The sequence below is a fragment of the Coregonus clupeaformis genome, chromosome 19, assembly GCF_020615455.1.
Source record: "Coregonus clupeaformis isolate EN_2021a chromosome 19, ASM2061545v1, whole genome shotgun sequence".
NCBI lineage: Eukaryota > Metazoa > Chordata > Actinopteri > Salmoniformes > Salmonidae > Coregonus > Coregonus clupeaformis.
This window is the reverse complement of record NC_059210.1, coordinates 38,120,489-38,146,898: the sequence shown is the minus strand read 5'-3', so window position 1 is coordinate 38,146,898 and position 26,410 is coordinate 38,120,489. Positions and strand designations below refer to the sequence as shown.

The following is a 26,410-nucleotide window of genomic DNA, read 5'->3' as shown; positions in this document are numbered from 1 at the left end:
GTAGCAGGTTATGATAATTGGGTCAAGGTAAGTTAAAGGGTTAGGGTTAGCTAAAATGCAAAACAAAAAACTTTTGACGTAAATTTGACAAAAGCTGTATCCCATCTAGACATGACAATCTACCGTCCATGAGTGGCGTTTGAGCAGAGAGGAAGAGGAAGAGAGAGGCCCAACTCGGCGGAAAGTCTGTCGCCCTCCAGCAGGTTGCGTTTTTTTCCCGTTGCTTCGCAATGAGTTTTTGTATGGAGGCCAATGGGAGTTTCGAATTTGGTCAATCAAAAAATTAATGGTTTATTGGCTACGTGAGGATTATTTGATTGAATATTAGTTTCGTAATGCTTAAAGTTGTTAGTGTACTGATATAAGTAGGACACGTGACATCCCGGCAACTGAGAAAAAACACTATCGGAGTTGTCTCGGGATGGCTATGGATATTCATGGCATGAGGCTAGTAACATAGCATCTCTCTCCAGTGAATACAGGCGGTTCAAAAAAGGATTATAATGAGATATCCACCAATCCAAAGAAAGGATCCCGCCGTGCCGCTTTGTGGACAACTACTCCCATTGTTTGGGCAAAGAGATGTATCTTGTCAGTATATCCATCATCTTTGGTTTGAGCAATACTATCAGTTCCGCCATTGATGGAGTCCCTGAAGAAAATTACACACAGCTTGACACGTTTTGTTCTTAGTATGTACTCGATGTCTGTATTTCCACAATTTAATTTGGTGTCGTGTTAATACAGACTGTTGTCTACATCTACATTATTGGATTTGCATATACTGTACACAGAAGTTGTCAAACCTCCTGCATCGTTAGCAGCTCGGTGTAGTTACCGCTATTATGACAGTGCCAGTCACGTACACCTAGCCAGCAGCGAGCGTGCCGTGCACGGGTGCGTCGCCCGTGCGCTTCACTTCATGGATCCAAGAATCGCTTGGTTCCAGCCAGAACAGCTCGGCACTGCCAACAGCGCGTGGTTGAAGATTTGGATAACGACTCATGGTCTGGGCAATTTCAGTTTGAATAATCATAACAACCACGGCTCTGCTGTCTCGAACACGCCCACCACCAAGACGAGTCCTAGTACAACGGTATCGGTGAACGGGGGCACGGGAAACGTGATTCAGGACGGAGTCCCCGACGGTGGCACGAGCAGCAGTGAGGCGAGAATGCAAGGGACGATTAATCCAAAAGGCGATAATGAAATAGAACAGCTATCCGACTTATTGGAAGCAAATATCAACCAGTATCCTGCGGGGAGGGGCAGTAGTGGTGCCGGGGTTGTGGGTGGAACTGCATTCGGTAGCTGGAGAGGGAGAGAATACGGATTTGGGAACAGACGGAGGAGAGACAACCGAGCGAGCACTTTCGGTTTTAACCGCAGTTTATTGAGTATTAGCAGCAACTCTGCTGTGGACGACGCTGGATGCCGTAGAGTTGGTTACACGGACACGCCTTGGAAAACCAGGAACTACCCTGCAGGGATTTTGGGGTAAGGAAGGATGCCTGGGGCAGCAGAACTGCTCTAACTTGTCATGTTTGAACTGTCTGGCTGACTATGTATTACAGAGCACAGGGAGGGACTTTTGTGGGTTGGCAAGAATTTATACCTGATAAATTGATCTACATGAGATGATTTCTCACACAGAAGGATCCCACATTGTCTGTTTTTCTAACCTGAGTGAACATCTCAAACCACAGATTATCCATTATATTGACCAGATACTCTAGTGGCCGCGCTAACGATGAAAATAAATGTCGTCAAAAATGGAGGGCGGTCCCGAGGAGGCAAGATCAGATGGGACCATTCTAGCCAATGTGGCTATATCATACAAATTCATGTAAACACAAATTGGCCTTTTGGTCATAATTTAAGGTTAGGCATAAGGTTAGCGTTGTGGTTGTGTTTAAAAGCACTTTTTTAAGAAGATAGATTGTAGAAATAGGCGGGGTTTATTACTTTGTGGCTGTGGTAACTAGTGACGACCCCTTCCTCTCTGCTCAAACTAAATCAATCAGTCAATCAATAACATTTATTTATAAAGCCATTTTTACATCAGCATATGTCACAACGTGCTCATACGGAAACCCAGCCTAAAACCCCAAAGAGCAAGCAGATGTACAATCACAGTGGCTAGGAAAAACTCCCTAGAAAGGCAGGAACCTAGGAAGAAACCTAGAGAGAAACCAGGCTCTGAGGAGTGGCCAGTCCTCTTCTGGCTGTGCCGGTGGAGTTTATAAGAGTACATGGCCATTAAGGCTAGATCGTTCTACATAGATGACAAGCAGGGTCAAATAATAATCACAGTAGTTATAGAGGGTGCAACAGGTCAGCACCTCAGGAGTAAATGTCAGTTGGCTTTTCATAGCAGAGCATTCAGAGGTCGAGACAGCAGGTGCGGGAGAGAGAGGGTCAAAACAGCACGTCTAGGATAAGGTAGCAGGTCCGATGAACAGGTGAGGGTTCCAGTCGTTAGGCATGGTCCTAGGGCTCAGGTCCTCCGGGGGGGGAGAGGAGATGGGAGTATTAGAGGGCGCATACTTAAGATCACACAGGACACCAGATAAGATAGGAGAAATACACCAGATGGGACAGACTGACCCCAGCCCCCCGGCACATAGACTATTGCAGCATAGATACTGGGGACTGAGACAGGGGGGTTTAGGGGACACTGTGGCCCTGGACAGGCCCAACCAGGCAGGATATAACCCCACCCACTTTGCCAAAACACAGCCCCCACACCACCGGAGGGATATTAACAGACCACCAACTTACTACCCTGAGTATAGCCCACGAAGATCTCCTCCACCACATGAGCCCGAGGGGGGCGCAAGACCGGACAGGAAGATAAATTCAGTGACTCAACCTACTCAAGTCGAGTATAGTGAAAAAAGCCTGGCAAGACGTGATGCACCACTCCTAGGGACGGCATGGGAGTGCACTAGCAAGCCAGTGACTCAGCCCCGGTAATAGTCAGAGGCAGAGAATCCCAGTGGAGAGAGGGGAGCCGGCCAGGCAGAGACAGCAAACTAAATTCTTCCTCTGCTCTGTCTTTCGAGAAGAAACTAACGCGTGGCGTAGTGTTTGGCCGGAGCAAGGAGGAGTGTAGGTAGCCAGGCAATGTATTTTCTAGCTCATCATTGATAAAGATTACTTTCCCTGAACTTCATATGTTCTATTCAGCAGCAGTTGGTTAGAATATGAGAAGTCTTATCAAAAGGCTAGTGCATAGACACATTTGGGCTCATGTGAGTTGAAAGAGTAGTGGTCCATGTCGGAGCAGACCTGTGTTATCCTCTCATTAGCTTCCTTCTACAGAGCCTGACCAGGTAGATCTGAACTGGTGCCACACAAAGCTAGCCCAGTTCTGCTACATTCCAATGCCTCATCTGGTCCACACACTCCTTCTTACTTGACATACTGAGAAGATTATGGTACTCGTCTTAGTCAATGTAAGGCATGCATTCCTACATTTTCAATGTAAGATTTTATAATAGTGTGGGCTCCATGAATTGCAGATATTTCATAGCTATCCTATATAGTTTCAGAATCAGAAATGGGGCCTACACCCAAAACTATTACATTTTACAATGGCCGGGGCCTATACTATGAGCTTTTCCGTTAAACCCACTACTGCTCTGAGACCTGTACATGCAGAAACCAAACCAAACTTTTAATTTGAACCTTATCTCCTCCTGTGCTGTATTTAAATCCTAGTGTGATGCAGCAGATTGCCTTATCCCGTGCACCATCCAGGAGAGGGTTATTCTAAAGCACTTTATTACCCTCCGGATGACATATTGAAAAGCAGCTGGCTGGCACGTCATGTCCTCCTGGGAATACACACTGCTGCTCTTTAGTATAGTTGCATACTTGCCCACTAGTGTATTTATAGTAACTCCCTGCTCTGTAATCACAGGCTACATAGTACACTGACAGACTGAAGGCCACTTCTAGTCTATATACTGTAGTGCTATAGGATTATTTGGCTAAAACAAAAACATATTACATGTAATAGGTATTTAGACTACTTGTTTGTCAATAAACTCTAGACTTGATATAAAGAAATGAAATGAATTAATCATGTGAAAAGTTGTAGGATGTTTCAAGTGTCATAAATCTACCGGGGAACCCCTGACTGCATTACTATTGAGGTATTTCAAACGTGTTCTAGAACACAACGTTCTAACCACGGTGTGTGTCTCTGACTCTGCAGGCTCCATGAGGAGATCCAGGACTTCTATGCCTACATGTCTCCGCGGCCGGAGGAGGAGAGGATGAGGAGGGAGGTGGTGGAGAGGATCGAGAGGGTCATTAAGGACCTTTGGCCCACTGCTGACGTAAGTCAATCACCTTCACTGTAGTCAGAGATGTAAAGCCATTGACCATTGACTTCCTTGTCCAGTTATTTATTGAATTTGAAATGGTGTAGTAATTCTTATTAGCATGCATACCGATATGATAATGTTATAGCTTATGGTTGCTGTCATGGGAGTTTTATATGCAATTTCACAATCTCATTACTCATGGTGTGAACTTGCTTTGCAGGTTCAGGTATTTGGAAGTTTCAGCACTGGTCTCTATCTACCCACCAGGTAAGCTGTCGTTGAATTTCAAGTCCTTTCTTTACTGAAAAGGTATTAATAACCTTTATATTCCTCCTTGGCGTAAGTTGGTGATAATAATGCGATTCTGTGTGTTGGTGTTGCAGTGACATTGACCTGGTGGTGTTTGTGAAGTTCAGGGAAGGAGACACCCTCCCTCTATGGAGGTTAGAAGAGGCACTGAGGAAACACAAAGTGGTGGTGGAGAATTCTGTAAAAGTGCTGGACAAGGCCACGGTATGGGTAGTGTGTGTCTGTCTGTGGTGGGAAGCCTTGTTAAGTGTGTGTTGAACTTGGTCATAATTCTGGACAGGGAATTATTGGTGTGTCCGTATGCCGGTCAAATCTGATCTCATCTGGTCTTTAGGTGCCAATCATCAAACTGACAGACTCTCTCACGGAGGTCAAAGTTGACATCAGTTTCAACATGAAGAATGCTGTCAAAGCTGCTGCCCTCATCAAAGATTATAAAAAGGTACTGTGTGTGTGTGTCAAATCAAAATGTATTTGTCACATGCTTCATAAAGAAAAGGTTTAGACTATTAGTGAAATACTTACTTACGGGCCTTTCCCAACAATGCAGAGAGAGAGAATTGAGAAATAATAGAAAAGTAATAATACGTCCTAATAAATACACAATGAGTAAAGGTAACTTGGTTATATACACTGGGTACCAGTACTGAGTTGTGCAGGGATACAAGCTAATTGAGGTAGATATGTACATATAATTAGGAATAAAGTGACTAGGCAACGGGATAGATAATAAACAGTAACAGCAGAGTGTGTGATGAGTCAAAGTTAGTGCAAAAAGGGTCAATGCAGATAGTTAACCAAATAGCTACCCGGACTAACTACACTGAACAAAAATATAAACGCAACATGTAAGTGTTGGTTCCATGTTTCATGAGCTGAAATAAAAGATCCCAGAAATTTCCATACGCACAAAAAACTATTTTCTCTCAACTTTTGTGCACACATTTGTTTACATTCCTGTTAGTGAGCATTTCTCCTTTGCCAAGATAATCCATCCACTTGACAGGTGTGGCATATCAAGAAGCTGATTAAACAGCATGATCATTACACAGGTCCACCTTGTGCTGGAGACAATAAAAGGCCACTCTAAAATGTGCAGTTTTGTCACACAACACAATGCCACAGATGTCTCAAGTTTTGAGGGAGCGTGCAATTGGCATGCTGACTGCAGGAATGTCCATCAGAGCTGTTGCCAGAATTTCATGTTAATTTCTCTACCATAAACCACCTCCAACGTTGTTTTAGAGAATTTGGAAGTACATCCAATCGTCCTCACAACCGCAGACCTCGTATATGGTGTCGTGTGGGCGAGCGGTTTGCTGATGTCAACGTTGTGAATAGAGTGTCCAATGGTGGCGGTGGGGTTATGGTATGGGCAGGCATAAGCTACGGACAACGAACACAATTGCATTTTATCGATGGCAATTTGAATGCACAGAAATACCATGACGAATCCTGAGACCCATTGTGAGGCCATTCTTTTTTGTAAGGTGTCTGTGACCAACAGATGCATATCTCTATTCCCATTCATGTGAAATCCATAGATTAGGGCCTCATTTATTTATTTCAATTGACTGATTTCCTCATGAACTGTAACTCAGTAAAATCTTTGAAAATGTTGCATTTTATGTTTTTGTTCAGTATATTTAGCAGTCTTATGGCTTGGGGGTAGAATCTGTTCAGGGTCCTGTTGGTTCCAGACTTGCCGTGCGGTAGCAGAAAGAACAGTCTATGACTTGGGTGGCTGGAGTCCTTGACAGTGATGTACTGGGTCATACCAAGGTTTCCGTTAGGAAAAGGTGGTGCTGGACATTTTACCGGCAACATTTTAATTTCCCGGACATTTGAGAAATGTACCGGATCCATATGCATTAGGTGCGTAACCTGATTAGGGCGTCCACCCACGGTGCTCAGAATGACAGAAATCACATTTAGATTATGGTAATTCATATTAATAGAACATGCAAGTCGAGGATGCAACGATGTGTGGTCCTTCTTACCGAATTCTGATGTGCACTTTGAACATGTTAGAATAACTGTCCACATGTACTTTTCCTCAGCCAACAAGACGAGTAACGAACATAAAAATCACTAGCCTATGTCAATCTACTATAGTAGAAAAGTTTAGGCTACCTATTCAATTGGTCAGCTTGTCGAGAAAAAAATGGCCTATTCCAGACAGACTCTGGGACAGTTGTGGGACGATAGATCCTAAATTCATACAACCAGTAGGCCTCGGCTACATTAAATAAAACAAGTTAAAAAGCAATGAGTCTGATGCAACAGATCAGAATGTTTAGTTTAAAATGTTGATAAACTATTATTTCTTCACATTATAAGCACAGCAATGTGCACAAGGCAGTAGACTGTGTGAATGTTCATTCCATAATGTAATGAGCGGGAAAACACTGTTGTCAAAAGGGCACTGCGCAGGCTTCCCGAGTGGCGCAGCCGTCTAAGGCGTCACTACAGACCAGGGTTCAATCCATGAATCCATGAGGCGGCACACAATTGGCCCAGCGTCGTCCGGGATAGGGGAGGGTTTGGCCGGCTGGGATGTCCTTGTCCCATCGCGCTCTAGAGACTCCTTGTGGCGGGCCGGGCGCATGCACGCTGACTTTGGTCGCCAGCTGTAGTCAAGATGCTCTCAATGGTGAATCTGTAGAACCTTTTTGAGGATCTGAGGGCTCGTGCCAAATCTTTTCAGCCTCCTGAGGGGGATGAGGCATTGTCGTGCCCTCTTCACGGCTGTGTTGATGTGTGGACCATGATAGATCCTTAGTGATGTGGACACAGAGGAACTGAAAGCTCTCGACCTGCTCCACTACAGCCCCGTCAATGTGAATGGGGGTGTGCTCGGCCCTCCGTTTCCTGTAGTCCATGATCTGCTCCTTTTGTCTTGCTGATGTTGAGGGAGAGTTTGTTGTCCTGGCACCACACTGCCAGGTCTCTGACCACCTCCCTATAGGCTGTCTCATCATCGTCGGTGATCAGTCCTACCACTTTCATGTCGTCAGCAAACATAATGATGGTGTTGGAGTGGTGCGCGGCCACGCAGTCATGGGTGAACAGGGAGTACATGAGGGGACTAGGCATACACCCCTGAGGGGCACCGTGGCGGATGTGTTGCCTACTCTCACCACCTGGGGGGCGGCCCGTCAGGAATTCCAGGATCCAGTTGCAGAGGGAGGTGTTCAGTCCCAGGGTCCTAAGCTTAGTGATGACCTTGGAGTGCACTATGGTGTTCAACGCTGAGCTGTAGTCAATGAACAGCATTTTCACATAGATGTTCCTCTTGTCCAGGTGGGAGAGGGCAGTGTGGAGTGCAATCAAGATTACGTCATCTGGGGATCTGTTGGGGCGGTATGCGAATTGGAGTGGGTCCAGGGTGTCTGGGATGATGGTGTTGATGTGAGCCATGACCAGCCTTTCAAAGCCTTTCATGGCTACAGATGTGAGTGTTACGAGGAGACAGGTTAGCTTGGTGTTCTTGGCCACAGGGAATATGGTGGTCTGCTTGAAACATGGACACTACCGTTCAAAAGTTTGGGGTCACTTAGAAATGTCTTTGTTTTCGAAAGAAAAGCAATTTTTTTGTCCATTAAAATAACATAAAATTGATCAGAAATACAGTGTAGACATTGTTTTTTATTTATTTTAGTTTTTTAGTGTGAATGTTAACCTGTTTAGAGGTCTTACATCTCCTACGGAGAGTGTGATCACAGTCGTCCGGAACAGCTGGTGCTCTCATGCGTGGTTCAGTGTTGCTTGCCTCGATGTGAGCATGGAAGGCATTTAGCTTATCTGGTAGTGTGTGTGTGTGTGTGTTTCTAATGATTGAGCTCATCTGAATTTAGGCACAATCCTCATGGTGTGAACTAATGTTGTAAAGTTCTCTCTCCGTCTGTTTCTCCTCAGAAATATCCTGTGCTTCCGTACCTGGTGCTAGTCCTGAAGCAGTTCTTATTACAAAGAGACATGAATGAAGTGTTTACAGGAGGCATCAGTTCCTACTGCCTCTTCCTTGTCGCTGTCAGCTTCTTACAGGTGGGTCGGTGCCTGTCATCCTTATATCATTATACTCTCAATCTAGTATTCTAATTAAATTATTATATAAATGTGGCCTCCCAAGTGGCACAGCGGTCTAAGGCACTGCATCGCAGTGCTAGAGGCGTCACTAAAGATCCAGGTTCGATCCCAGCTGTATCTCAGCCGGCCGCGACTGGGTGACCCATGAGGCGGCACACAATTGGCCCAGCGTCGTCCGGGTTAGGGGAGGGTTTGGCCGGCTGAGATGTCCTTAACCCATCGCGCTCAAACGACTCCTTGTGGCGGCCGGGCGCATGCACGCTGACTAGGTCGCCAGGTGTACGGTGTTTCCTCCAACACATTGGTGCGGCTGGCTTCCGGGTTAAGCGAGCAGTGTGTCAAGAAGCAGTGCGGCTTGGCGGGGTCGTGTTTCGGAGGACGCATGGCTCTCGACCTTCGCCTCTCCCGATTCCGTACTGGAGTTGCAGCGATGGGACAAGACTATAACTACCAATTGGATATCACGAAATTGGGGAGAAAATGATTATATGAAGGATTTTTCCGGCCTTTCCTCAACCATTGAGAGTGAGGAGAAATACATTTTGTACCATTGAATAAACTTTATTGATCCCCAGAGGGCAAATGGTATTTGTCACCAGTAGCATAATGTTCTTACTACTACGTGTTCTTAAGATGGAAATAAGTAATAGACAATATTGTATGTGTGTTTCAGCTCCATAGCAGGGAGAACGCCTGCAGTCCCAACGCCAACACTGGCATCCTACTCATAGAGTTCTTTGAGCTGTACGGCCGCCATTTTAACTACATGAAGACGGGGATCCGGATCAAGGACGGGGGCTGCTACCTCTCCAAAGATGAGGTCCAGAAGAGCATGCTGGATGGATACAGACCTTCCCTGCTCTACATCGAGGACCCACTGCAGCCAGGTGAGCCCCGGCACACACCTCTGTAGTTTTAAGACTGCTTAATGCATATGCTAGTTACAGAATGGTAGCTAGCTACCTATATGATGCATCTCTGAAAATTACACATTCAATGTAGTGGCTTCTGACTTCTGCATTAATAAGACATCAGATGCAGTTGTTTTATTGAGATGATGTTTGAGAACTCCTGCAATAAGCACCTGCCAAGTCTAAGCTTGTATCTGACCTTGAGAGTTTGGTGTCTTTCCTGTGTTGCCCAGGTAATGATGTGGGCCGTAGCTCATACGGGGCCATGCAGGTGAAGCAGGTGTTTGACTATGCCTTCATGGTGCTGAGCCACGCTGTGTCGCCCATCGCCAAGTACCACCCCAACAACCACGGCGAGAGGTACGGGGCAGGGCTGGGACACATGGGGAGGGTTACAGTCACATAATTGTGAGTGATGGGTTCGCTGGAGCTGACTGCCGGGAATGGAACATTGAATAATACAGTGCATTCGGAAAGTATGCAGACCCCTTGACTTTTTCCACATTTTGTTACGTTACAGCCTTATTCTATAATGGATTACATTATTTTCCCCCCTCATCAATCTACACACAGTACCCCATAATGACAAAGCGAAAACAGGTTTTTTCAAAATTTTAGCAAATTTATAAAATAAAATAAAACAGAAATACCTTATTTACATTAGTATTCAGACCCTTTGCTATGAGACTTGAAATTGATCTCCGGTGCATCCTGTTTCCATTGATCATCCTTGAGATGTTTCTACAACTTGATTGGAGTCCACCTGTGGTAAATTCAATTGATTGGACATGTTTTGGAAAGGCACACACCTGTCTATATAAGATCCCACAGTTGACCATGCATGTCAGAGCAAAAGCCAAGCCGTGAGGTCGAAGGAATTGTCCGTAGAGCTCCAAAACAGGATTGTATCGAGGCACAGATCTGGGGAAGGGTACAAAAAAAAATCTGCGGCATTGACGGTCCCCAAGAACACAGTGGCCTCCATCATACTTTAAATGGAAGAAGTTTGGAACCACCAACACTCTTCCTAGAGCTGGCCGCCCGGCCAAACTGAGCAATCGGTGGAGAAGAGCCTTGGTCAGGGAGGTGACCAAGAACCCGATGCTCACTCTGAAAGAGCTCCAGAGTTCCTCCGTGGAGATGGGAGAACCTTCCAGAAGGACAACCATCTCTGCAGCACTCCACCAATCAGGCTTTTATGGTAGAGTGGCCAGACAGAAGCCACTCCTCAGTAAAAGGCACATGACAGCCCGCTTGGGGTTTGCCAAAAGGCACCTAAAGACTCTCAGACCATGAGAAACAAGATTCTCTGGTCTGATGAAACCAAGATTGAACTCTTCGGCCTTAATGCCAAGCGTCACGTCTGGAGGAAACCTGGCACCATCCCTACGGTGAAGCACGGTGGTGGCAGCATCATGCTGTGGGGATGTTTTTCAGCGGCAGGTACTTGGAGACTAGTCAGGATCGATGGAAAGATGAACGGAGCAAAGTACAGAGAGATCCTTGATGAAAACCTGCTCAAGAGCGCTCAGGACCTCGGACTGAGGAGAAGGTTTGACCCTAAGCACACAGCTAAGACAACGCAGGAGTGGCTTCGGGACAAGTCTCTGAATGTCCTTGAGTGGCCCAGCCAGAGCCCGGACTTGAACCTGATGGAACATCTCTGGAGAGACCTGAAAATAGCTATGCAGCGACGCTCACCATCCAACCTGACAGAGCTTGAAGATCTGCAGAGAAGAATGGGAGAAACTCCCCAAATACAGGTGTGCCAAGCTTGTAGCGTCATACCTAAGAAGACTCGAGGCTGTAATCGCTGCCAAAGGTGCTTCAACAAAGTAAAGGGTCTGAATACTTATGTAAATGTCATATTTCAGTGTTTTTTGTTTGCAAATATTTCTAAAAACCTGTTTTCACTTTGTCTTTATGGGTATTGTGTGTAGATTGATGAGATAAAAAAAAAAATATATTTTAGAACAAGGCTGTAATGTAACAAAATGTGGAAAATGTCAAGGGGTCTGAATACTTTCCGAATGCACTGTATATTTTCAACAATATTAAGTGGGAAAAAAATATTGTGTCCACTGTTCTAACCTGTGGTAATATAAACTATTGTGTGTCCTGCAGTATACTGGGCAGAATCATCCGGGTGACCCAGGAAGTTGCTGAATACAGAGACTGGATCACCATGAAGTGGGCTGACCTATCACTGAACTCCCTGACCTTAAACGGTAAGGAGAGGAGAGACATTTTAGAGCCCATTTCCTTAATTATTTTTTAAATTATTTTTAAATAGATTTTCACAGTAATTATCCAGTCCAAGTACAGCACTATATCAAAATATTATAAAATTGTCGAGCCCCACATTTTTTACAGTTTCCCCTATGATGTCACAGGTACATTGCTGGTGGAGCTTCAGCAGATGGAGGAATGCATTAACAATCTCTCTGAGGAAGGGGCGGAATCCCCCAGCTCCTCCTCTCCTCCCCCCTCTTCGTCATTCTCTTCGCCACAATATTCATCGGCTAGCTCCAGTGACGCTGTGAGTACCTTGTGAAACAGAGCGTGTTCTCGCCACACACTTTGCTCCTCACATACCAGCGGCTGTATAGTGCATTCGGAAAGTATTCAGACCCCTTGACTTTTTCCACATTTTGTTATGTTACAGCCTTATTCTAAAATTAATTAAATAAAACATGTTCCTCATCAATCTACACACAATACCCCATAATGACAAAGCGAAAATAGGTTTTTAGACATTTTTACGTAAGTGTTATTTGCATAAGTATTCAGACCCTTTGCTATGAGACTCGAAATTGAGCTCAGGTGCTTCCTGTTTCCATTGATCATCCTTGAGATGTTTCTACAACTTGGAGTCCACCTGTGGTAAATTCAAGTGATTGGACATGATATGGAATGGCACACACCTGTCCATATAAGGTCCCACAGTTGACAGTGCATGTCAGAGCAAAAACCTAGCCATGAGGTCGAAGTAATTGTCTGTAGAGCTCCGAGACAGGATTGTGTCGAGGTACAGATCTGGGTAAGGGTAGCAAAAAATGTCTGCAGCATTGAAGGTCCCGAAGAAGATTCTCTGGTCTGATGAAATAAAGATTGAACTCTTTGGCCTGAATGCCAAGCGTCATGTCTGGAGGAAACCTGGCACCATCCGTACAATGAAGCATAATGGTGGCAGCATCATGCTGTGGGGATGTTTTTCAGCCGCAGGGACTGGGAGACTAGTCAGGATCGAGGGAAACATTAACGGAGCAAAGTACAGGGAGGTCCTTGATGAAAACCTCCTCCAGAGTGCTCAGGACCTCAGACTGGGGCGAAGGTTCACCTTCCAAAAGGACAACAACACTAAGCACACAGCCAAGACAACGCAGGAGTGGCTTCGGGACAAGTTTCTGAATGTCCTTGAGGGGCCCAGCCAGAGCCCGGACTTGAACCTGATCGAACATCTCTGGAGAGACCTGAAAATAGCTGTGCAGTGACGCTCCCCATCCAACCTGACAGAGCTTGAGAGGATCTGCAGAGAAGAATGGGGGAAACTCCCCAAATACAGGTGTGCCAAGCTTGTAGCGTCATACCAAAGAAGACTCGAGGCTGTAATCGCTGCCAAAGGTGCTTCAACAAAGTACTGAGTAAAGGGTCTGAATACTTATGTAAATGTGATATTTCAGTTTTTTATTTTTAACAAATTTGCAAAGACATCTAAAAACCTGTTTTTGCTTTGTCATTATGGGGTATTGTGTGTAGATTGATGAGGGGGGAAAAACAATTTAATCAATTTTAGAATAAGGCTGTAACGTAACAAAATGTGGTAAAATTCAAGGGGTCTGAATACTTTCCGAATGCACTGTATGTATCAAGCAATACTACATTAGAGGCTGCTGCTGCCTATTGAAATCACTGGCCACTTTAAGAAATGGAACACTAGTCACTTTAATAATGTTTACATATCTTGCACTACTCATCTCATATGTATATACTGCATTCTATTCTATAATATTCTACTGTATCTTAGTCCATGCCGCTCTGTCATTGCTTGTCCATATGTATATATTCTTAAATTCCATTCCTTACTAGATTTGTGTATATTGGGTATATGTTGTGAAATTGTTAGATATTACTTGTTCGATATTACTGCACTGTCAGAGCTAGAAGCACAAGCATTTCGCTACACCTGCAATAACATCTGCTAAACACGTGTATGTGACAAATACAATTTGATTTGATTTGAATACTCTGGCGCGTATCTCTGAGCCGCTTGATAACTACAGCCCCAGTGTTGGCCTTTCCTTCGCACCTGTGATTTAAAATAGTTCTAAAACATTTTATCCATCAGAAAGGTCCCTTAGGTAATCTACCCTTTCATGCGTTAAAACACTGAGATGCCGGTCGTTAAATCATATTTTGCCCTCGCTTGATTGGTTGCAATGATCCCTCCAGGATTCGGACGGAAGCCGCTGTAAACCGGTGTCTACGACACGGGGTAGGCAAGGCTCATCTGCACACAGTGCCGGATTGACCAATCACAGGGATACAAGTTCCTCTTCTGGCAGCCGCGTAAGCCAGTCGAACAAGAGCAAGGTAGGTGACTATAACAGACAAGCTTTAGTGTTAACTTACCACACATCCAATTATGATGTCACACTAAATGCTGTTCCAAGAAATAATTCCCATCAAGGGACAATAAAGTGAATCTTATCCTATATGTTTTCCTGGCAACAGGTGGACAGAGCAAGTTTGACGTCTTGTCAGAACAGCCATGCCAACACACAGCCAAGCACAGGAACAGGACAGTCATCAGACAGCAACAGCAGGAGCCACCGAGACAGCAAGCAGAGCTGTCCTGGCAGGAGGAGGAAACCCCAGCCAAAGCACCAATGTAAACCTGCAGTGCAGGACCTCTGTAGATAGGGGGCGCTATGTCACGGAACTCAACTCCACTCTCTCTGTGCTGCCGAAATGGAAGGATCGAGGCAATCTTACCAGGGCTTTTGGTAGTGATATTTTTTAAGCCAAGTTAGAAGGAGATTCCTCCTATTTCTGTCAGTTGAAATGGCAGATTGACACTATCCTCGTCTTGAGGGCGAAGTCTTTCTGTAATATGAATATGGAGGAAGGTCGTCAAGCCTCATCAGTTGTTCCTGAACTTTAGCAGTGGCAGTACCCCCTGGTGCATTGGACTAGCAGAAGTGGGAAAACCTTTTTTGGGTGGGTCTCTTTTACTTACTGGCAATTCAACTTTACAGCAGAAATGACAAGGGAAAATGAATGGTATAAAACTATGGATATTATTACTATATTGGGGAAAATGTTTGCACTGACAAAACGAGTCGTTGAACATTTAAGTTTTTCAGCAACTCATCTCCTTAATTTGCAATGGAAAAAGTAGAACACAAAATATTTGTGTGATTTTAAAAAGGCAAAATGGCGGGGAAAGGAAGAAAAACATTACAATGACTAGCGATTGTATATTTTCTTTACCAGCTGAATTAAAATGAATATTGATTTGCGATCTGTTGTGGACTGGGCCAAGTGTGGGTTCTAAGTGCCATCTCCAACCATCAGCAGAATAGATCCTTGAGTTGCTACAGCCCAAATGGACCAGTTTCCTTGCATAACGGGGATGATTTTTGTAATGATCTGTTCAATGGCTATTTCACAGTACTGTTTAATCGGCGTAATAGCGAACAGTTTAATGTTCCTACTGGTAGAATACACATTACCACAATATCTGTAGTTTGCAAACTTCCTAATATGAACATATCCAGTACTCAACTATTTTGCCTATTACAAAATGATTTATGTATTTATTTTTGTAGTATATTTATATGAATCTATAATGTGAATGGGTATGCATGGAACGCTTAGCAATAGCCCGTATGCCTGTTTAAGAGATGGTTGAGATGCACATTTTGAGCTGAATATCTCAGACACAGGCTGTCTCCTAATAGTCATACAATTTCCTTAACCTATCTGGGCTGGGAGGTGTCCAGCACTTTGCTTTCTCTTCCTGTCTAAGTCTTAGCCCTTTAGCATTCACAGATCGAAAAGGATCAGACTGGATGTAAGCAATATGGTGATGGGACCTCCTAGCTTTTAAAGAGGCTGAGTGCAGCTTCTGCCAAGTTGCTTTCATCCATCCAATCCTTTCAGATCCACAAAAAGAATATTGGCCTAATTTTGACAGTACAAATAAATTGTCCTAATGTTAATTGAGAACATAATACATATTTTACTTGTAACTGTATTTATTTAAAGGTTACAGAATGTTTATACAACAGCACTTATTTTTATGTTGTCCAAATTCCAGCATATAAGGGTAGGGTTGGGCCACTGCTGGTCCTGGAGTTAGCAATTCTCTTTGACACCCCTCTCCATGATTTAGTACTTGTTCCCAGAATTGACCTCACAAAACATTTTGCAGTTCAGTTGTATCCAGACATTGGTTCCAACCTTCAAGATACTTTTGTATTTAAAGTGTATGTGGACACCCCTTCAAATTAGTGGATTCGGCTATTTCAGCCACACCCGTTGCTGACAGGTGTATAAAATCGAGCACACAGCCATGCAATCTCCATAGTGAAACATTGGCAGTAGAATGGCCTTACTGAAGAGCTCAGTGACTTTCATCATGGCACCGTCATAGGATGCCACCTTTACAAGAAGTCAGTTCATCACATTTCTGCCCTGCTAGAGCTTCCCCGGTCAACTGTAAGTGCTGTTATTGTGAAGTGGAAACGTCTAGGTGCAACAACGGCTCAGCCGCGAAGTGGTAAGCCACACAAGCTCACAGAACGGGACAGCCAAGCGCGTTTGCAACACCCACTACTGAGTTCCAAACTGCCTCTGGAAGCAACGTCAGCACAATAACTGTTCGTCGGGAGCTTCATGAAATGGGTTTCCATGGCCGAGCAGCCGCACACAAGCCTAAGATCACTACGCACAATGCCAAGCGTCAGCTGGAGTGGTGTAAAGCTCGCCGCCATTAGACTCTGGAGCAGTGGAAATGCGTTCTCTGGAGTGATGAATCACGCTTCACCATCTGGCAAGTCCGATGGACAAATCTGGGTTTGGCGGATGCCAGGAGAACGCTACCAGCCCCAATGCATAGTGCCAACTGTAACGTTTGGTGGAAGAGCAATAATGGTCTTGAGCTGTTTTTCATGGTATGGGCTAGTCCCCTTAGTTCCAGTGAAGGGAAATGTTAACGCTACAGCATACAATGACATTGTAGACGATTCTGTGCTTCCAACTTTGTGGCAACAGTTTGGGGATGGCCCTTTCCTGTTTCAGCATGACAATGCCCCCGTGCACAAAGCGAGGTCCATACAGAAATGGTTTGTTGAGATTGGTGTGGAAGAACTTGACTGGCCTGCACAGAGCCCTGACCTCAACCCCACCAAACACCTTTGGGATGAATTGGAACGCCGACTGCGAGTCAGGCCTAATCACCCAACGTCAGTGCCCGACCTCACTAATGCTTGTGGCTGAATGGAAGCAAGTCTCCGCAGCAATGTTCCAACATCTAGTGGAAAGCCTTCCCAGAAGAGTGGAGTCTGTTATAGCAGCAAAGGGGGGACCAACTCCATATTAATGCCCATGATTTTGGAAAGAGATGTTTGACGAGCAGGTGTCCACAAACTTTGTCATGTAGTGTAGCTTGTTATTTTACAAGTGATAATATGGACCAATGAGAGGATGTTGTGAAAGAAAAGCAAATTTCCCATCGTCTCCTGTACCTGATGTTGTGTAAAGTATTACAGCTCTGAACCATTGAGTTCTTCAAACTTCTTTATTCTATGTGATTAGAATAGAACAAACAATGACTAAAGAATGTTCTGTTCACTGCAAATGTGTTCATGATGTGCTCACTGCTCATTCATTTCAACACTGAATTCGTTTTTTCGAACAGACAAGCCACCAACAAGCATCTTAATTGAACAAAAATGCTTAATTTGATAAAAATATTTATTCAGTATGTTGATGCCATTGCCTAATGTCTATGCCAATTCAAAACCAGTCAATATTTCAAGCCAAAAATGTCACTTTCCAACCAATTTGAAGTGGAATAGGAAAACATTACATTTTATTGCTGTGAACAATAAAACTGTTTTGTTTCGTTGAATGTCCATTTTCTTTGTTTTTCTCCTTATCATTCTCTAAAGCAAATGTACAATCCCTGCATTGAATTGTATTTTCTTCTTCTTATTATTATTTTTATTTAGCTAATTATGTTTTGGTGTAAATATATTATATACACTACCAGTCAAAAGTTTGGACACCTACTCATTCAAGGGTTTTTCTTTATTTTTACTATTTTGTACATTGTAGAATAATAGTGAAGACATCAAAACTATGAAATAACACATATGGAGTCATGTAGTAAACAAAACAGTGTTCAACAAATCAAAATATATTTTATATTTGAGATTCTTCAAATAGCCACCCTTTGCCTTGATGACAGCTTTGCAAACTCTTGGCATTCTCTCCACCAGCTTCACCTGGAATGCTTTTCCAACAGTCTTGAAGGAGTTCCCACATATGAAGAGCACTTGTTGGCTGCTTTTCCTTCACTCTGCGGTCCAACTCATCCCAAACCATCTCAATTTGGTTGAGGTCGGGTGATTGTGGAGGCCAGGTCATCTGATGCAGCACTCCATCACTCTCCTTCTTGGTAAACTAGCCCGTACACAGCCTGGAGGTGTGTTGGGTCATTGTCCTGTTGAAAAACAAATGATAGTCCCACTAAGCCCAAACCAGATGGGATGGCGTATCGCTGCAGAATGCTGTGGTAGCCATGCTGGTTAAGTGTGCTGTGAATTCTAAATAAATCACACAGTGTCACCAGCAAAGTACCATAACACCTCCTCCATGCTTTACGGTGGGAACTACACATGCGGAGATCATCCGTTCACCCACACCGCGTCTCACAAAGACACGGCGGTTGGAACCAAAAATCTCATACTTGGGCTCCAGACCAAAGGACACATTTCCACCGGTCTAATGTCCATTGCTTGTGTTTCTTGGCCTAGCAGGTCTCTTCTTATTATTGGTGTCCTTTAGTAGTGGTTTCTTTGCAGCAATTCGACCATGAAGGCCTGATTCACACAGTCCCCTCTGAACAATTGATGTTGAGATGTGTCTGTTACTTGAACTCTGTGAAGCATTTATTTGGGCTGCAATTTCTGACGCTGGTAACTCTAATGAACTTATCCTCTGCAGTAGAGGTAACTCTGGGTCTTCCATTCCTGTGGCGGTCCTCATGAGACCCAGTTTAATCATTGCGCTTGATGGTTTTTGCGACTGCACTTAAAGAAACTTTAAAAGTTATTGAAATATTCCGTTTTGACTGACCTTCATGTCTTAAAGTAATGATGGACTGTCGTTTCTCTTTGCTTAAGCTTGAGCTGTTCTTGCCATAATATATTATACCAAATAGGGCTATCTTCTGTATAACCCCCCTGCCTTGTGACAACACAACTGATTGGCTCAAACGCATTAAGAAGGAAAGAAATTCCACAAATTAACTTTTAAGAAGGCACACCTGTTAATTGAAATGCATTCCAGGTGACTACCTCATGAAGCTGGTTGAGAGAATGCCAAGAGTGTGCAAAGCTGTCATCAAGGCAAAGAGTGGCTATTTGAAGAATATAAAATATATTTAGATTTGTTTAACACTTTTTTGGTTACTACATGATTCCATATGTGATATTTCATAGTTTTGATGTCTTCACTATTATTCTACAATGTAGAAAATAGTAAAAATAAAGAAAAACCCTTGAATGAGTAGGTGTTCTAAAACTTTTGACCGGTAGTATATATATATATTGATATACAGTATATATATGTGTATGTATGTGTGTATATGTTAAGACCCTGTGGTGTAAGTGGGAAAATGTAAGTTGTATCTTTCATTATTAAAATAAAAAATAAAACAGTTGGGAGGTGGGGGTCTGTCTGCATTTACATGTTCAAAAGAGTGCTCCAACATAAATGCTATTGAAAAGACCCTTGAATTGGAATTTCTACTTCCTGAATTGATTTGAATTGAAATGGAATTGGCTCAAACCTGGTAAAGAAGGCTAGGTCTAGAATTCCTGAACAAAGTCTATACTTTGGACATGTTCTCCCCAGTGGAAGTGTTTGCACAGCTCTCCCATTGATGTCATTTAATCATTTAAAGTTGTGCATGCTTATCTCAACTGAATCAGGCCTAGGTAAACTCCTGCACCACCAACTCCTTAAGGGAGCGAAAAGACACCAGTCCCCTCTCTGCATCCCTAACCTGAACCAACTCCTCCTGCAGCTGAGCCACAGGCTGCCCTAACTGGTATCCCAGATCCACCATCATCTCCAGCAGTGGCCCTCTGTAGCGCTTCAGCCCATAGCGCCTTACCGTGGGCAGCGCCCTCTGGCCCATGGTGAACGCCGACTCCGGCTCTTCCAGGTCTCTCTGGCACACTGTGAGGGCACACAGCGTGGGCACCAGCAGAACAGGACTCTGCCACCCTCCCATCTTCTCCTGAAGCTCCAGGACTGTCTCTAGTAGCGCCACCGCTGGCCCAAACTGCCCCGCTCGGAGTAGGCCGTGCGCTCGCCTTTGCTCGGGCTCAGTGAAGAAATCCAGGAAGTGGCGGGAATGTCGGACGCAGCGGACCGCGTATAGCTGGGCCAGGTAGTCTCGCAGAGCCAGGCGGCGTTCCCAGATGTTCTCGGGGTTAAAGTTTCCAGTTAGTAGTTTCCGGGGAAGTATGACCTCTTCGAGCTCCTCGCTGAAGTCTTCGAGGAGCTGCTGGTGGAGGTGGACGAAGTCGCTATAGCGACGCTCGACAGACACACGCTTGGAGTCGTAGCTGCCTGACCGGATCACCACGATCTGGTACACCTGGATAACACAGGAACATTGGGACAAACTTCTAATTTAGAAAACCTCATATCTTGCAACTTTGTTATTTAAACTCACTCAACTATCTTGCAATAGAAGACAATCAAATATGTAATTGTGCTTCCTGCAACACGGCAACACTCTCTAACTATGGTGAAGCGTGCCCTAAACTCTATGCCAGGGATCATCAACTAGACTCAGCCGAAGGCTGAATATTTCTTGAGCGGACGGTCGATTATAAATCATTTGTACGCTGCAAATTGACACAAGAAGCCGAAACAGATATTGTATTTTACAAAAACATAATAATTTCAAACCTTGATTACATTGGTACACAATCTCATATGCCTCTCTATGAGTGGAAATACTTGAGAATAGATTTCCTAAATAAAAAACATTTTGAGGAGAATTCCTAGTAATTTTACAGTCTTTTATGTCCAAAAACTGGATACAAATGTCAAAATTGGGCGTAGAAAACTTTAGGGGGCCAAATATAATCGTCCACGGGTCGAATTTGGACCGCGGGCCGCCAGTTGACAATCCCTGCTGTATGCTGTACGTAAAATAGAGCTCACAACGTATTTGGACAGGTGCTGCACTATGGTGCGTGCAGAAGGGATCTCAAACAACAGCTTGACCGGCTTCAGTCTGTGCTTCACCGCGCGCCAGTGCTGCTGCAGCTCTTTGGTGGTCATACAGGATGAACTGGGGCCTGGACACAGGTCATACCCACAAGCACCTACGTACAGAGTAGACAGACAGACAGATGAAAAATGCCATATTACTGCTCACACAAGCAGAATCAAACACATGCTTTGCTCAGCTACTTATTTAAAGTACCATTTGAAGGAAAATGACTGAAAGCACCCAGGTGCTTCTTACCCTGTTGATGTGAATCATCAAGGTCCAGGCTCTCAGCTGTTGCTTCAGGGTATGGATCATTGGACTGTTGGATCCCTGTATTGATCCCTGTGTTCTCTTGTGGCACTGCCCTCTCCGCCATCCGGGCTCATCAGCATACAGTAGTAGTGCTGGGGAAGATGATTGAAATACTCAGTCCTAAATCAGCTCCTAGCTCTGCACAAACATGCGCATACAAACACACACTCGGTATAACTAAGGTTGTTGACATGCCCTGTTTGAAACAAGAAATGGAAGAATACAGAAAGAGGGAGTGTGTGAATATAAAGTAAGACTGAAGCAACAGAAAGAGCAGAGACACCAATGGGGAAGTGAAACTGTAGTGCAGTGGGGGGATGGTGGGAAGGGTGTGTGTAATGATGAGTTTGGCCAATCTAACCACCATGTCTATACTTCCCCATACAGTGCGGGAAAAAAGTATTTGATCCCCTGCTGATTTTGTACGTTTGCCCACTGACAAAGACATGATCAGTCTATAATTTTAATGGTAGGTTATTTGAACAGTGAGAGACAGAATAACAACAAAGAAATCCAGAAAAACGCATGTCAAAAATGTTATAAATTGATTTGCATTTTAATGAGGGAAATAAGTATTTGACCCCTCTGCAAAACATAACTTAGTACTTGGTGGCAAAACCCTTGTTGGCAATCACAGAGGTCAGACGTTTCTTGTAGTTGGCCACCAGGTTTGCACACATCTCAGGAGGGATTTTGTCCCACTCCTCTTTGCAGATCTTCTCCAAGTCATTAAGGTTTCGAGGCTGACGTTTGGCAACTCTAACCTTCAGCTCCCTCCACAGATTTTCTATGGGATTAAGGTCTGGAGACTGGCTAGGCCACTCCAGGACCTTAATGTGCTTCTTCTTGAGCCACTCCTTTGTTGCCTTGGCCGTGTGTTTTGGGTCATTGTCATGCTGGAATACCCATCCACGACCCATTTTCAATGCCCTGGCTGAGGGAAGGAGGTTCTCACCCAAGATTTGACGGTACATGGCCCCGTCCATCGTCCCTTTGATGCGGTGAAGTTGTCCTGTCCCCTTAGCAGAAAAACACCCCCAAAGCATAATGTTTCCACCTCCATGTTTGACGGTGGGGATGGTGTTCTTGGGGTCATAGGCAGCATTCCTCCTCCTCCAAACACGGCGAGTTGAGTTGATGGCAAAGAGCTCGATTTTGGTCTCATCTGACCACAACACTTTCACCCAGTTCTCCTCTGAATCATTCAGATGTTCATTGGCAAACTTCAGACGGGCCTGTATATGTGCTTTCTTGAGCAGGGGGACCTTGCGGGCGCTGCAGGATTTCAGTCCTTCACGGTGTAGTGTGTTACCAATTGTTTGGATAAAAGCGTCTGCTAAATGGCATATTATTTTCTTGGTGACTATGGTCCCAGCTGCCTTGAGATCATTGACAAGATCCTCCCATGTAGTTCTGGGCTGCCAAGCAGTGATTATAAAAAGTGCAAAACCGTTTGTACATCACATGACTCGGGGGCAACATTATGACCCTCACACCAAGTACAGAATATGCCCCTCAGCATTTGATATGACACGTTGGTGGAGGAAGCCCTGGCGTTTTGCAACGTGTTCACCACATTGTCCTGAATGCCTAGACTAGCCCATTTATGCCTCTCAGTGGCCAATCCCAAAGCTAGAGGTGGTGTGGGTCCGGATGCCACAGCGTTCCCTGAGCCTGAAAGAGCAGGTCGGATCTCAGCGGCAGCTTCCATTGGGTACCAAAGAAGAGGGACAACAGGAGGCTGAACTATGGTCGTCTCGGCCAGTATGGGGCTATCAGGAGGAGCTGGTGGCCCTACAAACTGACCCAGATGCCCCTGTAGGACGGCGGTCGGCATCGGAACTGGAGTTTGTATCCCCCCAGGACTGTGTCCAGTACCCAGGGAGACTCCACCTGCCTCTCCCAGTTTGCCCTTTGGCCTGGGAGAGACGGCCGAGGTCGACCAGCACCTTAGGAGGACTGCCGGGGCCCATTCTTCTTAGCCGCTGCTTGTAAGGGTGGTCATGATGCCTGTCCTTGTGCTTTCAGGGTGTAAAACGCTGGTTCCCATTTCCCTGCCCCTGCAGTCTTGGCGGGGGAGGAGGGGGGACAAGATGTTGCTGGAGCACCCGAGACATCCTGCCCTGTCTTCCAGCTCCTCTGAGGGGCGGCAGTAAGGCGTGCATTTGCCAAGAACTCCTGCAAAGTCTCTCTGTCTTTGCACAGTTTTGTAGTCTGCTGTATGATGTTGTCGACCCCTGGCCCAAAGGTGGAACCTGGCTCCAATAATGTTTTCTGAACTGGTGGTGGCAGTTTAGACTGTGCCAGCCAAAGATGGCGGTGTGAAGTCAACACTGAAGCCAAAGCCTTATCCGTCTGGAGCATAGTGAGCAGCCTTGACACCTTGTGGCCTCCTTAAGAAGCTCGTCACCACCCCCTGGGAGGTGAGGGATCAGCAGGGCGAGGAAGGATTGCAGCATCATAGCCGCGTTTACGAGGCGCGCCCTGATGGAGAGGGTCCCAAAAGTGTTTTGCACCCATTCATCGCTTACTCTTTGTCACGCCCTGACTCAGAGGACGCTTGTATGTTGAGTCAGGGTGTGTATTTTCCTTGCTGTGTTTGTCCATGCTGTACATTCTAGTATGTATAGATCTATGTTGGCCTGTGTGGTTCCCAATCAGAGGCAGCTGTCGCTCGTTGTCTCTGATTGGGGACCATACTTAGGCAGCCTATTGGCACTAGTGGGTTGTGGGATCTTGTTCTGTGTAGGTATGTTTTGTGTTCTACCTTGGACTTCACGTTTCGTTTGTTTATTGTTTTGTCGGTTGTTTATTCATTAAAATAAACATGTACGCATATCACGCTGCGCCTTGGTCCGTCCCGTTCATCATCGATCGTGACAGAAGATCCCACCAAACGAGGACCAAGCAGCGTGCCCAGGAGGAGCGAATAGCCATGGCACAGGTGGGCAAATTGTGGTCATGGGAAGAGATATTCGCGGGGAAAGGGCCATGGGCGAAGGTAGATGCCCAGGCAGGAGAGGAGCAACGGCAACACGGAAGCCGGCCAAGGAGGAGGCCCGAGAAGCAGCCCCAATAATTTTTTTTGGGGGGGCTAAAGGGGTGGTCGGGGAGCGTGAGAGAAGAGCCCCGACCACTGCACCCGGTTGGTTTTCAGTTTGGGTCCCTACGACCTTGGGAAGAGGAGTGGGAACAGTATTATACTGAGGAGTCGGAGGATGACGACGACGACGAGTTTCTGTTCCCTAACTCGTGGGGGCTCCCGGAGGAGTCCTCACGGGAAGAGGAGTGCCGACGACGGAGACCCGAGAGGCAACCCCAAGAACATTTTTGGGGGGGGCACACGGTGTGGACGACGAGGCAGCAGGAGGCCGCGACAGTGCGGATCTGCAGGTTAGGAGAGGAGGCCACCATGTTACGGGGGCTATTGGTTCAGAGGGAGCAGGAGTTATTCGGTCAGAGGGAGGCGCTACAGGAGGCTATAAGGGAGAAGGAAAGTGTAGAGGCACGGCGAGAGGAGCTGGTTAGGCAGCAGAAGGAGCGGGGGTTAATAAAGGAACCCAGTCCCGCTCCTCGCACCAAGCAAGTGGTGCGTGTCGCCAGTCAGGTCCGGCCCGTTCCTGCTTCCCGCACTAAGCCAGTGGTGCGTGTTCCCAATACGGCCTGACCCGTTCCTGCCCCTCGCACCAAGCCAGTGGTGCGCGTCGCCAGTCCGGCCCGTCCCTTTCCTGCTCCTCGCACCAAGCCAGTGGTGCACGTCGCCAGCCCGTCCCGGCCTGTTCCTGCCCCTCGCACCAAGCCAGTGGTGCGCGTCGCCGGCCCGGCCTGTTCCTTCCCCTCGCACCAAGATAGTGGTGCGCGTCGCCAGCCCGGCCCGGCCTGTTCCTGCCCCTCGCACCAAGTCAGTGGTGCGTGTCGCCAGCCCGGCCCGGCCTGTTCCTGCCCCTCGCACCAAGTCAGTGGTGCGCGTCGCCAGCCCGGCCCGGCTCGTTCTTGCCCCTCGCACCAAGCCAGTGGTGCGCGTCGCCAGCCCGGCCCGGCCTGTTCCTGCCCCTCGCACCAAGCCAGTGGTGCGCGTTGACAGCCCGGTCCGGCCTGTTCCTGTCCCTCGCACCAAGCCAGTGGTGCGCGTCGCCAGCCCGGCCCGGCCTGTTCCTGCCCCTCGCACCAAGTCAGTGGTGCGCGTCGCCAGCCCGGTCCGGCCTGTTCCTGCCCCTCGCACCAAGCCAGTGGTGCGCGTCGCCAGCCCGGCCCGGCCTGTTCTTGCCCCTCGCACCAAGCCAGTGGTGCGCATCGCCAGCCCGGTCCGGCCTGTTCCTGTCCCTCGCACCAAGCCAGTGGTGCGTGTCGCCAGCCCGGCCCGGCCTGTTCCTGACCCTCGCACCAAGCCAGTGGTGCGCGTCGCCAGCCCGGCCCGGCCTGTTCCTGCTCCTCACACCAGGCCAGTGGTGCGTGTGTCCAGTCCGGCACGGCCCGTGCCTGTTCCACCGGTGCCTGGTCCGGCACCGGTCAGCTGCTCCACTCTGGAGCCAGAGCAGTCCGCTCCACCGGTGCCCAGTTCAGCTCCGGTCAGCTGCTCCACTCCGGAGCCAGAGCAATCCACTTCACCGGGGTCCAGTCCAGCTCCGGTCAGCGGCTCCACTCCGGAGCCAGAGCAGTCCGCTCCACCGGTGCCTGATCCAGCTCCGGTCAGCTGCTCCACTCCGGAGCCAGAGCAGTCCGCTTCACCGGGGTCTAGTCCAGATCCGGTCAGCGGTTCCACTCCGGAGCCAGAGCAGTCCACTCCACCGGTGCCCAGTCCAGCTCCGGTCAGCGGCTCCAGTCCGGAGCCTGTGCAGTCCACTCCACCGGTGCCCGGTCCAGCTCCGGTCAGCGGCTCCAGTCCAGACCCAGACGTCAGCCCCTCTCCAGGTTCGGGGTCTCCCACACCA

General features: G+C 46.6%; 2 protein-coding genes across 3 annotated transcripts; one reads left to right on the top strand and one right to left on the bottom strand.

Annotated features, from left to right (window-relative positions):
* Nucleotides 1-56: 56 nt before the first annotated feature.
* LOC121532163 (terminal nucleotidyltransferase 4B) lies at nt 57-16,205 on the top strand. The gene is made up of 12 exons (XM_041837919.2): nt 57-1,497; nt 4,223-4,346; nt 4,555-4,601; nt 4,718-4,847; nt 4,978-5,085; nt 8,562-8,690; nt 9,406-9,619; nt 9,877-10,003; nt 11,768-11,871; nt 12,037-12,182; nt 14,096-14,236; nt 14,378-16,205. The coding sequence occupies exons 1-12, from the start codon at nt 923-925 to the stop codon at nt 14,564-14,566; spliced, it is 2,034 nt and encodes a 677-aa protein (XP_041693853.1). The 5' UTR covers nt 57-922; the 3' UTR covers nt 14,567-16,205.
* snx20 (sorting nexin 20) lies at nt 2,200-21,798 on the bottom strand. Of its 2 annotated transcripts, XM_041837921.2 has the most exons (4): nt 21,423-21,798; nt 21,116-21,279; nt 20,052-20,540; nt 2,200-2,504 (listed from the first exon to the last, which is right to left on the bottom strand). In XM_041837921.2, exons 1-4 carry the CDS (start codon nt 21,541-21,543, stop codon nt 2,433-2,435), a joined length of 846 nt encoding a protein of 281 aa, XP_041693855.2. In that variant the 5' UTR covers nt 21,544-21,798; the 3' UTR covers nt 2,200-2,432. The 2 variants fall into 2 exon arrangements, with proteins under 2 accessions (XP_041693855.2, XP_041693854.2); XM_041837920.2 differs by lacking the exon at nt 2,200-2,504 and having other exon boundaries at nt 19,451-20,540.
* Between the last annotated feature and the right edge of the window lie 4,612 nt (nt 21,799-26,410).

Bases quoted from the DNA above. Each gene is read 5' to 3' on its own strand.
- snx20 (XM_041837920.2), bottom strand. From the start codon at position 21,543: ATGGCGGAGAGGGCAGTGCCACAAGAGAACACAGGGATCAATACAGGG. The intron at 21,280-21,422 runs GTAAGAAGCACC...CTCTGTACGTAG, and splicing joins TGATGATTCACATCAACAGG to GTGCTTGTGGGTATGACCTG. The intron at 20,541-21,115 runs GTGAGCTCTATT...TGTGTTATCCAG, and splicing joins AGCACCTGTCCAAATACGTT to GTGTACCAGATCGTGGTGAT.
- LOC121532163 (XM_041837919.2), top strand. From the start codon at position 923: ATGGATCCAAGAATCGCTTGGTTCCAGCCAGAACAGCTCGGCACTGCC. The intron at 5,086-8,561 runs GTACTGTGTGTG...GTTTCTCCTCAG, and splicing joins TCATCAAAGATTATAAAAAG to AAATATCCTGTGCTTCCGTA. The intron at 11,872-12,036 runs GTAAGGAGAGGA...ATGATGTCACAG, and splicing joins GAACTCCCTGACCTTAAACG to GTACATTGCTGGTGGAGCTT.